This window comes from Juglans microcarpa x Juglans regia, chromosome 1S (genome assembly GCF_004785595.1).
Source record: "Juglans microcarpa x Juglans regia isolate MS1-56 chromosome 1S, Jm3101_v1.0, whole genome shotgun sequence".
NCBI classification, from domain to species: Eukaryota; Viridiplantae; Streptophyta; class Magnoliopsida; order Fagales; family Juglandaceae; genus Juglans; species Juglans microcarpa x Juglans regia.
The window spans coordinates 27608602-27622245 of record NC_054595.1 but is presented as its reverse complement, the minus strand read 5'-3'; the positions used below and the strand labels follow the sequence as shown (position 1 = coordinate 27622245).

The 13644-nt window shown below is 40.6% G+C and overlaps 1 protein-coding gene across 1 annotated transcript; it reads right to left on the bottom strand.

Moving 5' to 3' along the window:
• Positions 1–12945: 12945 nt before the first annotated feature.
• LOC121247115 (cyclin-dependent protein kinase inhibitor SMR1-like) lies at positions 12946–13644 on the bottom strand. Its single transcript, XM_041145457.1, has one exon. It carries the CDS (start codon positions 13423–13425, stop codon positions 13057–13059), a length of 369 nt encoding a protein of 122 aa, XP_041001391.1. The 5' UTR covers positions 13426–13644; the 3' UTR covers positions 12946–13056.

Here is a 13644-nt window from a genome sequence, read left to right as displayed (position 1 = left end):
CTATAATATGTTTATTTATAGTCTCTCATTGTGGAGCCCCCAATCCCCCTTATATAAATACACAGGGATCGAGACGCCAGAATGGTGACAACACGGTCACACATCCCAACGAAGTGCCAGTGTGTGTACATGCAACAGTGTTCAAATAAAATAACGTAGCGGATAGTCAACTAAGTACCAGAATTTATTTACAATCAAACATCAGTAAAGATTTAAATAGCAGTTATACAGTCATCCATAAAATAATTTACAATAGTTTTAGATATACAAACGAGTGATCCCAGATCACTCCTCAGGCGGAGCCGTCTCCTCAGGCTCGCCCTCCTCCTCCTCATCAGCATCAAAATCTGCGTTACCACAAAATGGTCTCGCAGGTAAGTATAACCCAAACAACAACGTAATATAAAATGCATTAAATGCAACTAACATGCATGCACATGAAAACATGCATTTTTCCACAAAACATCATTTTTCCCGAAAATGATAAATTTTCAACACACACCAAAATCCCATTTTGGTCCAAATTATCCGTAAAACATTTTTCCAGAAAATGATTTATCCAAAAAAATCAACTCGCACTATTTTTCCAGAAAATAGTGCATTAATTCCAAATGCACCATGCATTATTTCCATATGCACCATGGTCTCCCCTATGGACCATCCGCACGTCCTGACTTCGCAGCGGTGCTCAGTTCCGCGCCCAGCGCGTACATGGCCAAGCACCCACACTACGCAACGAGCGATGCCCAGTTCCGCGCCCAGCGCGTACGTGGCCAGACATCCTCTAGTCCCCGCCAGCAGAAGGACCACGGAGTCGGCACGAGACCATCTCGTCCGATCCCATTGTCGCCCGGCGACAATCCAGGGGACGTTACTCAGTATATTCCGCTCCCGAATAACCAGAGGAGCTCCACCGAGTTAATACCCCATCTCGGCTTGGGGTCGTGATACACACGCACCAAAAATATTATCACATAAAATCATAGCCTTTCAAATCACATGAACATGAATGCAATACACGAAAACTCAGTTTTCTTTTACAAACATGATCATGCATGAAATAATGAAATGCACATGTACCAACACAATATCTAACATCCATCAATGAACAATACCAACAAACCCAACCAACCCATCAACAACCAATATCCAATTCAACCAAGTCAACCAAACAACTCCAATCACAAATCCATCCGACCCCCGAACTCCTCGGACTCAGTCCGGCATGCCAAAAACACAGTGAAATGGGTTAGTGCAAAAATACATTTAAATTACGAAAGTTCTTTGGAGAAATACTTACAGTGCAATATAATAATTTTCCGAGGATCACGAAGTTGAAAAAGGCGACGTTTGAGCAACACCACAGTGTAAAATACACTGTGGCCGTGGGTCACAAATACCAACTTTTCAACGAGGACAAACGAAGACCCAAGATTGATAGAGTAGGGCCTAGGGAGGTCGGTGAAGCTAGTGGTGGTGGTGGTTTGCCGTGGGTGGCGGCGCAAGGGGTGGTTTTAGGCCAAAAATGTGCAAATCGGAGATGGACTTGTGCTTCACCGGTGACGGATCGGAGCTGGGGTTGAGTCCAATGGGTTGCCAAGAGGCCGGGGATGAAGTGGTAGGAAGATGGTGGCCAATAGCGGTGCGACGGCGGCGCAATGGCGGAAAGTGTGCCGCGGCTTCGTGGGTTTCGTGGGCTTCGTGGAGGCTAACGGCGGCACGAACGGCGGTGATATTGGTGGGGTGAGGTCGCCGGCGGCTGGGGAGTCTAATGGGCTGGGCGGTGTCGACCACCGCCGACGGACGGCGGCGCAGCTGGTAGGGGAGAAACGGACGGGGGAAAGAGAAAAGGAGAGAGAAACGTGCGCACGGGAAGAAAAAAAATAAGGAAGAAGAAAAAGAAAAGAAAGAAAAGAAAAGAAGAAAAGAAAAAGAAAAGGAAAAGAAAAATAGAGGGAAAAGAAATGAGGTCCAATCCTCATAACTTGGGTCACAAAAATGATCCAACGGAAACGATTTCAAAACCTCAAGTTAAATAAAATAATTTAAACGTAATGGTAAAGTCAAATTGAAATAATTAAATCCCACGGTAATTAATTTAAATATTAAAAGAAATTTAAATGCATAACAATAAATAAATATTAAGAAAGCACATAAAAATAATTTTCACCAAATAAAAATCGTAGAAATAAACTCACTAAAAATCCAACCAATTTAAAATAAGAGAAATTATTTTAATTACATAAAAATAATTCCTTCAATAAAAATAATTCCTTCAGTAAAAATACACTAAAATACGGGGTGTTACATCCTCCCCCCCTTAAAAAAATTTCGTCCACGAAATTGGCAAGGTCAAATATTGCACCAAGACAAGATCAAGATTCAACCAAGAGAATACTTAGAACATACCGTCAAAATCAATCAAACAAGTATGGATATTGCTCCCTCATGTCGGCCTCTCTCTCCCAAGAGAAATCTTGAGCCAACGGATCACCCCATGCCACTTTCACCATAGGTATTACCTTGGACCTTAACTCTTGCTCTTTCCAATCTACGATCTGGGTCGGGGCAACTTCATAAGTAAGGTTGGGCCGCAGTTGAATGCGTTCGGGATCCACAAAACGTGGCTCTTGCTGTCCAAAACTCTTCTTCAATGAGGACACATGAAACACATCATGAACATCTCCAAAATAATCTGGCAAGGCAACTCTATAAGCAACAAGCCCAACCTTCTCTATGATCTGAAAAGGGCCAATATATCTTGGACTAAGCTTTCCTTTCTTACCAAAGCGCTTAACGCCTTTCATAGGAGAGACTTTAAGATAAACCCAATCTCCTTCTTCAAAGGATAAGTCTCTTCTTCTTGTATCTGCATAACTTTTCTGGCGACTTTGCACTTCAGCCATCTTCTTCCTGATAAACTGAACTTGATCCTTCATTTCTTGAATTAACTCAGGCCCAAGCAATTTGTTCTCGCCAACTTCATCCCAACATAAAGGCGATCTGCACTTCCGTCCATATAAGGCTTCATACGTGGCCATCTGAATGGAGGAATGAAAACTGTTATTATAAGAGAACTCAATAAGTGGTAAGTGATTCTCCCAACTTCCCTAGAATTCCATGACACAAGACCGCAACATATCCTCCAGAGTCTGAATAGTACGCTCTGATTGGCCGTCCGTTTGGGGGTGATACGCCGAACTAAACTTCAATTTAGTGCCTAATGCCGCCTGCAACCTCTTCCAGAAATGGGACGTGAATCGCGGGTCCCGATCTGACACAATACTCTTGGGTATTCCATGCAAACGCACCGAGTCAACTTACCCAACGAGTCAGTATTATTAACAGGCAAGAAATGGGCACTCTTGGTCAACCGATCCACAATCACCCAAATGGAGTTCTTCCCACTAGGAGTCCTCGGCAACCCTACCACAAAATCCATAGAAATATCATCCCACTTCCATTCCGGAATAGGGAGAGGTTGGAGTCTACCAACAGGTCTCTGATGTTCAGCCTTCACCTGTCGGCATATGTCACATTTCTCAATAAACAGGGCGATGTCCGACTTCATTCCTTCCCACCAGAAATTCTTCTTTAAATCCCTATACATCTTTGTGCTTCCTGGATGAACCGAATAAGGAGCTGCATGAGCTTCTGCTAAAATTCGCTCTTTAAATTCAGAGTCTCGGGGAATCACTCTACGATCCCGAAACCTAAGAATGCCATCCTTATCCAAGCTGTAATGCAAGGGTCCTCTAGACTTTCTGACTCTTTTCCTGATAGCCAACAGATTAGGGTCCTTTCTTTAAAGAGTTTTTAATTCATCAAAATCCACTACTCGGACATCCAAGACTGAAGATAATAATTCTTCTTGCTGTGAACTCTCGATAAGAAGTCTCCTCATTCCACAAAGGAGAGAGTCCACATCTGAAGATTCCGCTTCATCCACTTGTTGTGACTTCCTACTCAAGGCATCAACGACTAAATTTGCCTTTCCTGGATGATACTTGATTTCACCCTGATAGTCGCTAATTAGCTCTAACCACCGTCTCTGCCTCATGTTTAGATTCTTCTGAGTAAACAGATGCTTCAAGCTCTTGTGATCAGTATAAACTTCAAAGGCTTCGCCATACAGATAATGCCGCCAGATCTTAAGCGCAAAAACTATTGCCGCCAACTCCAAATCATGCGTGGGATAATTCCTTTCATGAATCTTCAGCTGACGAGATGCATAAGCAACAACACGTCCCTCTTGCATAAGAACGCATCCCAACCCGAATTTGGATGCATCACTGAAAATCACAAATGGCTTGTGTGGCTCCGGAAGTGCCAAAATAGGTGTCGTTGTCAATCTTCTCTTCAACTCTTGAAAACTTCTCTCACATTTGTCAGACCATACAAACTCAGTATTCTTCCTAGTCAAGGCAGTGAGAGGTCCTGATAGTCGAGAAAAACCTTCCACAAATCTTCGATAGTAACCGGCAAGTCCCGAGAAACTTCGTATCTCACGAACTGTCGAAAGGCGAGGCCACGACAAAACAGCTTCTACTTTACTAGGATCTACAGCCACCCCTTCTTGAGAAATCACATGTCCAAGAAACTTAACTTCTTCTAACCAGAATTCACACTTGCTCAACTTAGCGTACAATTGATGTTCTCTTAATTTCCCAAGTGCCAGGCGAAGGTGACAAGCATGCTCTTCCAAATCTCGAGAATAAATCAAAATGTCGTCGAGAAACACCACCACAAAAGAATCCAAGAAAGGCCGAAACACCATATTCATTAAATCCATAAAAGCAGCAGGGGCATTAGCGAACCCAAAAGACATCACCTTAAATTCATAATGCCCATACCTCGTCCTGAAAGCAGTCTTGGGCACGTCCTTATCTCTTATTCTCAACTGATAGTACCCTGACCTCAAATCAATCTTCGAAAAGATAGCCGCTCCCTGAAGTTGGTCAAACAAATCATCAATTCTTGGTAGAGGATACTTGTTCTTAATAGTCACTTTGTTAAGCTCCCGATAATCTATACACATTCGGAGAGTACCATCTCTCTTCTTGACAAACAACACGGGCGCTCCCCACGGTGAAGTACTAGGCTGAATAAATCCCTTGTCGACCAGTTCTTGCAATTGAGTCTTCAACTCTTTTAATTCAGCCGGTGCCATGCGATAAGGTGCTTTATGCACAGGAGCCGCACCAGGTTCCAAATCAATAACAAATTCCATATCGCGAACGGGAGGTAATCCGGGCAAATCATCTACTAACGACTTCTTCTCAGATGGCGTAGACTCAACTTGGACCAAAAAAGCATCTGCTCCACGAGCTATATCTCTCCTAGCTTGAATTGCTGATATAATTGTGGGTTTTGCCTTCAACTTACTTCCCGCGAATTCCACATAATCATCATCCGAGAGTTGAAAACCAATTACCCGACTTCTACAATCAATATTTGCTGAATATCGATATAGCCAGTCCATTCCCAAAATTATATCAAATCCCAGCAACTTGAATACAATCAAATCTGCATCCAGTGTCCTCCCTCCAAAATCCAAAGGACAGCCCAAAGCAACTTTAGAGCACCACACCATCTCACCATTTGGAAGTACCACTACTAGAGTTTGCGATAAAGGCTCCGTGACCAGATTACACATCCGTGCAAAAGTGGCAGACACAAAAGATCGAGACGCCCCAGAATCAAACAAAGTACATGCATAGAAATCATATAGGCGAACTCTACCTGAAGCAAACACATCCACCAGACAATCCCAAATAATCCAACCATAACAAATATTAAATCAAATTAAAATGATTAAATGCATACCAGTAATAACCCCAGCATCGTGGGTCTCTGGAGCTCCGTAATCCACATCACCAGGGGTCACTGCATAAACCCGAGCTTGTACCAACTGTCTCTGGTTGCCCCTTCCACCTCGTCGACCTCCTCGCGCTCCTCGCGCTTCTTGCCCTCCTTGAACTTGACCAGGACACTCCCGAGCAAAGTGACCCGACTGACCACATCTAAAACACTGAATTCCTCTCTGGCCACACTCACCCTCATGGGCTCTATTGCACCTATTACAAACTGGAGCTCGACCTCCAGCACGAATACCGGTGGTCGTCTGCGGACGGGCACTAGTCCTTTGCACGAACTTATGAGGCGACCCAGAACTACTCCCTTCGCCAAGGTAACTCCGCCTTTTCTGACCCGGAGGGGAACCTGCTCCAAAACTGTTTTCCCGCTCTGCAATGCTAGCTAAATCCACTAACTCTTGAAAGTCCTTAATCCAAAGGCAGGCCACTTGTTTACGTACCTCATGGCGCAAACCCTCCAGGAAGCGCTCGACCCGCAACTCCTCCGTAGTAATGAGGTGAGGAGCGAACCGTCCAAGCTCCATAAACTTTCTTGCATATTGCTCCACAGTCATGCCACCTTGGACCAAATTATTGAACTCCCGAGCCTTTTGCCTTCTCACTGAAGCAGGAAAGAACCGGTCATCAAACTCTTTCTTGAAACGCTGCCAAGACACAGCAGCCAAGGAACCCAACTCCATTTCCAATAATGTCCGCTTGGTCTCCCACCAATTTGCCGCTTCACCTTGCAGCATATAACTTCCATATAATACCATCTGAGCCTCCGTGCATCCACAAACTTCAAATGTTCTTTCCAAATCTTGAATCCACCTCCTAGCTCGCATTGGGTCCTCCTCCCCAGTGAAGGCAGGGGTCCTATGCGTTAGGAAGCGCTCATAGGGACACCCCACTTGGGCTCCTCTACTTGAATCTCCCTGCGGCGGTCGGAAATTCTGTTGAAGAAATTTTGTCATTCTATTTAATGCTCTTGCCATAGCATAATTTCCATCACCTCTAGGTAACTCATCTTCAGGCACCTCAGCTTGCCTTCTTGGTCTCACCATAATCCTGTCATAGAACATTCTCCAACCCCGCTTAAATCCAGATAATTTATACTCAACCAAAAATAAACAATAATTAAAGCGATAAATAAAATAATTTAAATAACAATAATTAACATAAAATGACATAGCAACAAACTCATAATATAAAATAAATAACTTAACTTACATCACTTTTTAAAAAAAAAAAATTTATTATTATTAAAATAATAATAAAAATAATTTTCTGGTACTATCCTAAAGGACATGTGGTTTTACCCAGAGCCGAACTGCTCTGATACCACCTGTGGCGCCCCCAATCCCCCTTATATAAATACACAGGGATCGAGACGCCAGGATGGTGACAACACGGTCACACATCCCAACGAAGTGCCAGTGTGTGTACATGCAACAGTGTTCAAATAAAATAATGCAGCGGATAGTCAACTAAGTACCAGAATTTATTTACAATCAAACATCAGTAAAGATTTAAATAGCAGTTATACAGTCATCCATAAAATAATTTACAATAGTTTTAGATATACAAACGAGTGATCCCAGATCACTCCTCAGGCGGAGCCGTCTCCTCAGGCTCGCCCTCCTCCTCCTCATCAGCATCAAAATCTGCGTTACCACAAAATGGTCTCGCAGGTAAGTATAACCCAAACAACAACGTAATATAAAATGCATTAAATGCAACTAACATGCATGCACATGAAAACATGCATTTTTCCACAAACATCATTTTTCCCGAAAATGATAAATTTCCAACACACACCAAAATCTCATTTTGGTCCAAATTATCCGTAAAACATTTTCCCAGAAAATGATTTACCCAAAAAAATCAACTCGCACTATTTTTCCAGAAAATAGTGCATTAATTCCAAATGCACCATGCATTATTTCCATATGCACCATGGTCTCCCCTATGGACCATCCGCACGTCCTGGCTTCGCAGCGGTGCTCAGTTCCGCGCCCAGCGCGTACATGGCCAAGCACCCACACTACGCAACGAGCGATGCCCAGTTCCGCGCCCAGCGCGTACGTGGCCAGACATCCTCTAGTCCCCGCCAGCAGAAGGACCACGGAGTCGGCATGAGACCATCTCGTCCGATCCCATTGTCGCCCGGCGACAATCCAGGGGACGTTACTCAGTATATTCCGCTCCCGAATAACCAGAGGAGCTCCACCGAGTTAATACCCCATCTCGGCTTGGGGTCGTGATACACACGCACCAAAAATATTATCACATAAAATCATAGCCTTTCAAATCACATAAACATGAATGCAATACACGAAAACCCAGTTTTCTTTTACAAACATGATCATGCATGAAATAATGAAATGCAATGTACCAACACAATATCTAACATCCATCAATGAACAATACCAACAAACCCAACCAACCCATCAACAACCAATATCCAATTCAACCAAGTCAACCAAACAACTCCAATCACAAATCCATCCGACCCCTGAACTCCTCGGACTCAGTCCGGCATGCCAAAAACACAGTGAAATGGGTTAGTGCAAAAATACATTTAAATTACGAAAGTTCTTTGGAGAAATACTTACAGTGCAATATAATAATTTTCCGAGGATCACGAAGTTGAAAAAGGCGACGTTTGAGCAACACCACAGTGTAAAATACACTGTGGCCGTGGGTCACAAATACCAACTTTTCAACGAGGACAAACGAAGACCCAAGATTGATAGGGTAGGGCCTAGGGAGGTCGGTGAAGCTAGTGGTGGTGGTGGTTTGCCGTGGGTGGCGGCGCAAGGGGTGGTTTTAGGCCAAAAATGTGCAAATCGGAGATGGACTTGGTGGGGCTTCACCGGTGACGGATCGGTGCTGGGGTTGGGTCCAATGGGTTGCCAAGAGGCCGGGGATGAAGTGGTAGGAAGATGGTGGCCAATAGCGGTGCGACGGCGGCGCAATGGCGGAAAGTGTGCCGCGGCTTCGTGGGTTTCGTGGGCTTCGTGGAGGCTAACGGCGGCACGAACGGCGGTGATATTGGTGGGGTGAGGTCGCCGGCGGCTGGGGAGTCTAATGGGCTGGGCGGTGTCGACCACCGCCGACGGACGGCGGCGCAGCTGGTGGGGGAGAAACGGACGCGGGGAGAGAGAAAAGGAGAGAGAAACGTGCGCACGGGAAGAAAAAAAATAAGGAAGAAGAAAAAGAAAAGAAAGAAAAGAAAAGAAGAAAAGAAAAAGAAAAGGAAAAGAAAAATAGAGGGAAAAAAAAATGAGGTCCAATCCTCATAACTTGGGTCACAAAAATGATCCAACGGAAACGATTTCAAAACCTCAAGTTAAATAAAATAATTTAAACGTAATGGTAAAGTCAAATTGAAATAATTAAATCCCACGGTAATTAATTTAAATATTAAAAGAAATTTAAATGCATAACAATAAATAAATATTAAGAAAGCACATAAAAATAATTTTCACCAAATAAAAATCGTAGAAATAAACTCACTAAAAATCCAACCAATTTAAAATAAGAGAAATTATTTTAATTACATAAAAATAATTCCTTCAGTAAAAATACACTAAAATACGGGGGTTACACTCATGGTCTCTCATACTCTTTATATAATGGAGATTAGAGCTCTATTTTCTGATGGAAATCTTGTTGTTGGAGCTCCTCTCCTAAGGTTAAAGAAGCTGAAAAAGAAGTCGAAGTTAAAAAAGTCCAAAATCCCCATGAGTAGTTTAGTTGTTTCCTTTTATATGCTCATCTTTTCGCGTGCTCCTATTTTTGCATGCCCTTAGAGCACTGACATTGTATTAGCCAAATGCTAGCGAAATTCAAAATATAGCTCTAAGTTTTGTATAAATGACCTACATTAGACTAGCTAAAAACTTTTAGCTTAGACTTTGAGACTTTGAGCTACAATAACTCTAAAATAATTTTCAAAGTTGGAGAGTTACCATTCTCCCATCAAACCTATATTTTATTCACAAATAATCAACAAGGATTTATTAAATTCTTTTTAAAACTTTAATTATTAAACAAGGCTATCTTATATCCAGATTTTTCAAGAAATATTTTTTGTAAACAAGGTTATATTATGTTGGATAATTAGGTTAATATAAAATATAGTTGAAAAACAATAATTTTAAATAAAAATTAAATTATTAATTAATATATGGAGTGTATTTACAAAATATATAAAAACAATTTTATAAAAAATATTATTATTAAAATACATAATATCATATTATTATTTTGACTTTTGGAAGGATAGTTCAATGTGGATTAATATTTTCAATGGCTTTGGCTTTAGCCAACATCTTAACTTTTAGCCAAATTTTGGACTTGGCAATGACTAGGCTATTGCCAATGCTCTTAGGAGGCAATAGTGAAGATTTGTTGCCTTCTCTTGTGTGTCTGACATCTTCATTTCTTTTCCGTTATCTTTCATTTTCCTCTTATCCTGACATATTCATTTCCCTTGTCCCATCTTTTGTCTTTTAGTGGTGGAACCTCTTCTTTGGGATTGGGCCTCGTTTGGATGTTGAGCTGAGTTGAGATAAGTTGAATTCTTTATGAATAATAGTGAGTTGAGATGGTGGAGTGAGTTTTGTGAGGTCCACCTAAGATGAAAAAAGATGTGTTTGGATGTGTTTGAATGTTAAGATGGATTTAAATGTATTTATGAGAAATTGAAAAATATTGTGGCCTTGTGGGTCCCATATATAAAGAGGTGTTGAATTGAAAAAATGTTATGAGTTTCATGTGTAGAGAGGTCTTAAATTGAGTGATTTTTAATGATTTGTGATCGAGTTGTGCATTTAGATATTGGACTATGCTTAAATTTGAACTTAATTCAGATGAGTTGAAAGATAAATTCATATTCCAAACGAAGCCTTAATCGACTTACTTTCAGCTGTATATATTTTATCTCTTCCAACGGTATAATTAATTTTCCAGCGTCCACATGGTGAATTAAGTTTGTAGTACTACTAGTACTAGTATTGGAGTAATTAATAAGCTAGGTGGCCTGATGTGCGGGCCCGATCGATCAAAATTTATAGGAAGCGTCCTGCAATATTAATATTCAAGCCCCCAATATCTTGATCCATATCATCATATATATACGTACATATACATGCATACACACACACACATACATACCATTTAAGTTCATGAGATATCGAGATACATGCATGTATGACCATACATACCATTTACTCATAAATTAATCTGCCCTCAAACTGGCCGGCCAGCCGAAATACTAGTACTGATCAATTATCATGTTTCTAGCACTACCCACCGTTGTCTCTTGAGATAAAATAAAATATTCATCTATATGTTTCTGGTATTTCACCCTTATAATATATTTAGCTCTTGGGGTCAGGTGAATATGAATATCGTGTCAGTAAAAGTAATTTTGCTATGAATTTGGGTCGAGATTTATCAAAAGGAAGATTTTTTTGTTCTTTTTTTCCTTAAAACTTTGTTTTATCCTTATAATGAATATTAGTAGTGCATGATATAGTCACAAGTACTATATATAGATCACTTCATCATTTTGTGGTTCTGATCAATACAACCCCCTGATCTGCATGATCTCTCTGTAAATCAAGTTAATTTTTCGACGACAGACCGTAAGTTGTTAGTTCATCTGCGCTATTTTACATGCAATCCAACTATATATCTAATATTTAAGGATAATGATACACTCACTACTTCCTATCACTTATTTAATATTACTTTTTTTATTTTTTTTTATTTTTAATTTTAATTTTTTTTACTTAATGACTAAGGAAATGACTATTAATGAAGTACTTGTATATTTTTTAAATTTTTTCTTTAATGATTAAGAATATTAAAAAAATACTTAAAAGAAAATAATAAAAAAATTTATGAGGCCATGATGTAAATCACTCAACACAAGCATTTCAAACATTAGATCATCCATCTTAACCAGGTACGTACGTACTAGTAAAATAACTCATAACGAAGGTACTTGATCATGATATATATATATATATATATATATATATATATATATATAATCTTCTTGAGAAAATAATAAAACAAAACTAGCAACCAAACCTCATCTACCAATTAATGATGATCAACGTTTATCAGCAAAATCGTACTTTCACCTGATCATGATCATATACTAATTAATAATTAACAACAAGAAGCCATGTAACGCAAATCCAGCTAAAAAACGTTAACACCCAAAATGAAAAAGAAGGTCGCATGACTCAATGAATGTAGTTTATAGCATATTCATACTTTTTGTAAATTCACAGATTTATAATTCCAACTCGTCCGGAGTTTCAGACACATTGTAAATTCACAACTTATTTTTTACCATATTTAATTTATTATGTAAACTAATTAGTATAATTGATTTATTTAATTTTCATTATTTTTTATCTAACCTTATCCATCTATAAATAAAAATAGGTGTTATATATATAATAGAAAAAATGTATGCTCTCTCTTTCCTTCTCCCTTCCCCCAACTTCCTTTTCTATTTTATTGATTATGTGGACTATATGAACGTGGCACCCACATCCAGAACTTGAAAACTACAAATAAAAATACGAAAACAACAATAAAAAATAAATAAATAAATTATAAAAATAAATAAATAATATATAGCCGTGTAAAAGTTTCAACTTTAATTAAGTAAGACTGCTAGAGACACAAAGTGATATTACAAATAGATCTCACACACTGATATAACTTGTATGCCACAAATACTTAAGTTTCAACTTCAGTATGCCACGAGTTTTTTTTTTTTCTCTTTTTCTTACCTCTCCCCTTCTCCCCGTGCCTCTCTCTTCCTTCCCCTTTTGCTTCTCACCAAAGTCGTCGTCGAAGCTTGCTTGCTCATCGCCGATGTCGCTGCCACATCCCTCACCTTCCTCACCACTCGCCGGCGTTGCCCTTCACCCTTACCTCTGTCATCATAGTCGCTGCTGCCCCCCTCGATGTCGTCACCACTCGCCGACATCCTCATCTTGGTCAACGTCTCTTCTCTCAGTCAAGCTGAGGGAAAAAAGTAGAAGAAAAAAAAAACAGAAAAAGAAGGGGAGACGTGGTACACTACTACTGGTATGTGAGATCCTTTTGTGAGATTCGATCCATTTGTATCTATAGTGGTTTTCTAATTAAGCAGCCGGCGATCATTGATTCATTTACATGGGCAGCAGCTCCTGATCTTGACGGACGTAATACCAGACACGTTCTCGAAGCTCGACCTGAAAAATGCATCGACCTCTTCACGGTTCACGATTTCGAAGAACTGAAGGTCGACGGACGGTTTTCTTTTGCATGAGGGTGCACTTCTCGGTTTCCGAGGAGCCGGGGGACAAACTAGGATCTCGGGAACTCTATATTCCTTGGATGTCGGCGTCCGGCACTCGTTGTCGTCGTCCTTTTGTGGCTCAAAGATTACGTCGCCACTAATATCCTCGGAGGCTTGTGCCGTTGTTCTAGTGATCTCGACCGTGAGTAGTCGGATTTTCGACAAGTCGTTCAAGAGTTCGACGTCGGTGGACATGATCGTCGTCGTCGTCGTCGTCGTCGTGTATTTTGTGAAGGGCTATGGAAATGGATCAGGTGAGATGTGTGGGCTATGGAAATGGAAGGCGTGCGTTCTAAGGCAATATATATACACAGAGAGAGAGAGAGAGAGAGAGATGTCTGTATCTTATTAGGAAAATGAGCTGGGTATGGTGTTTAAAGATAAAACTGGGCTGCGTCAGTACTAAGGCCGGAT

Excerpts from the sequence above, each read along its gene's own strand:
- LOC121247115 (XM_041145457.1), bottom strand. The coding sequence starts at position 13,425 with ATGTCCACCGACGTCGAACTCTTGAACGACTTGTCGAAAATCCGACTA.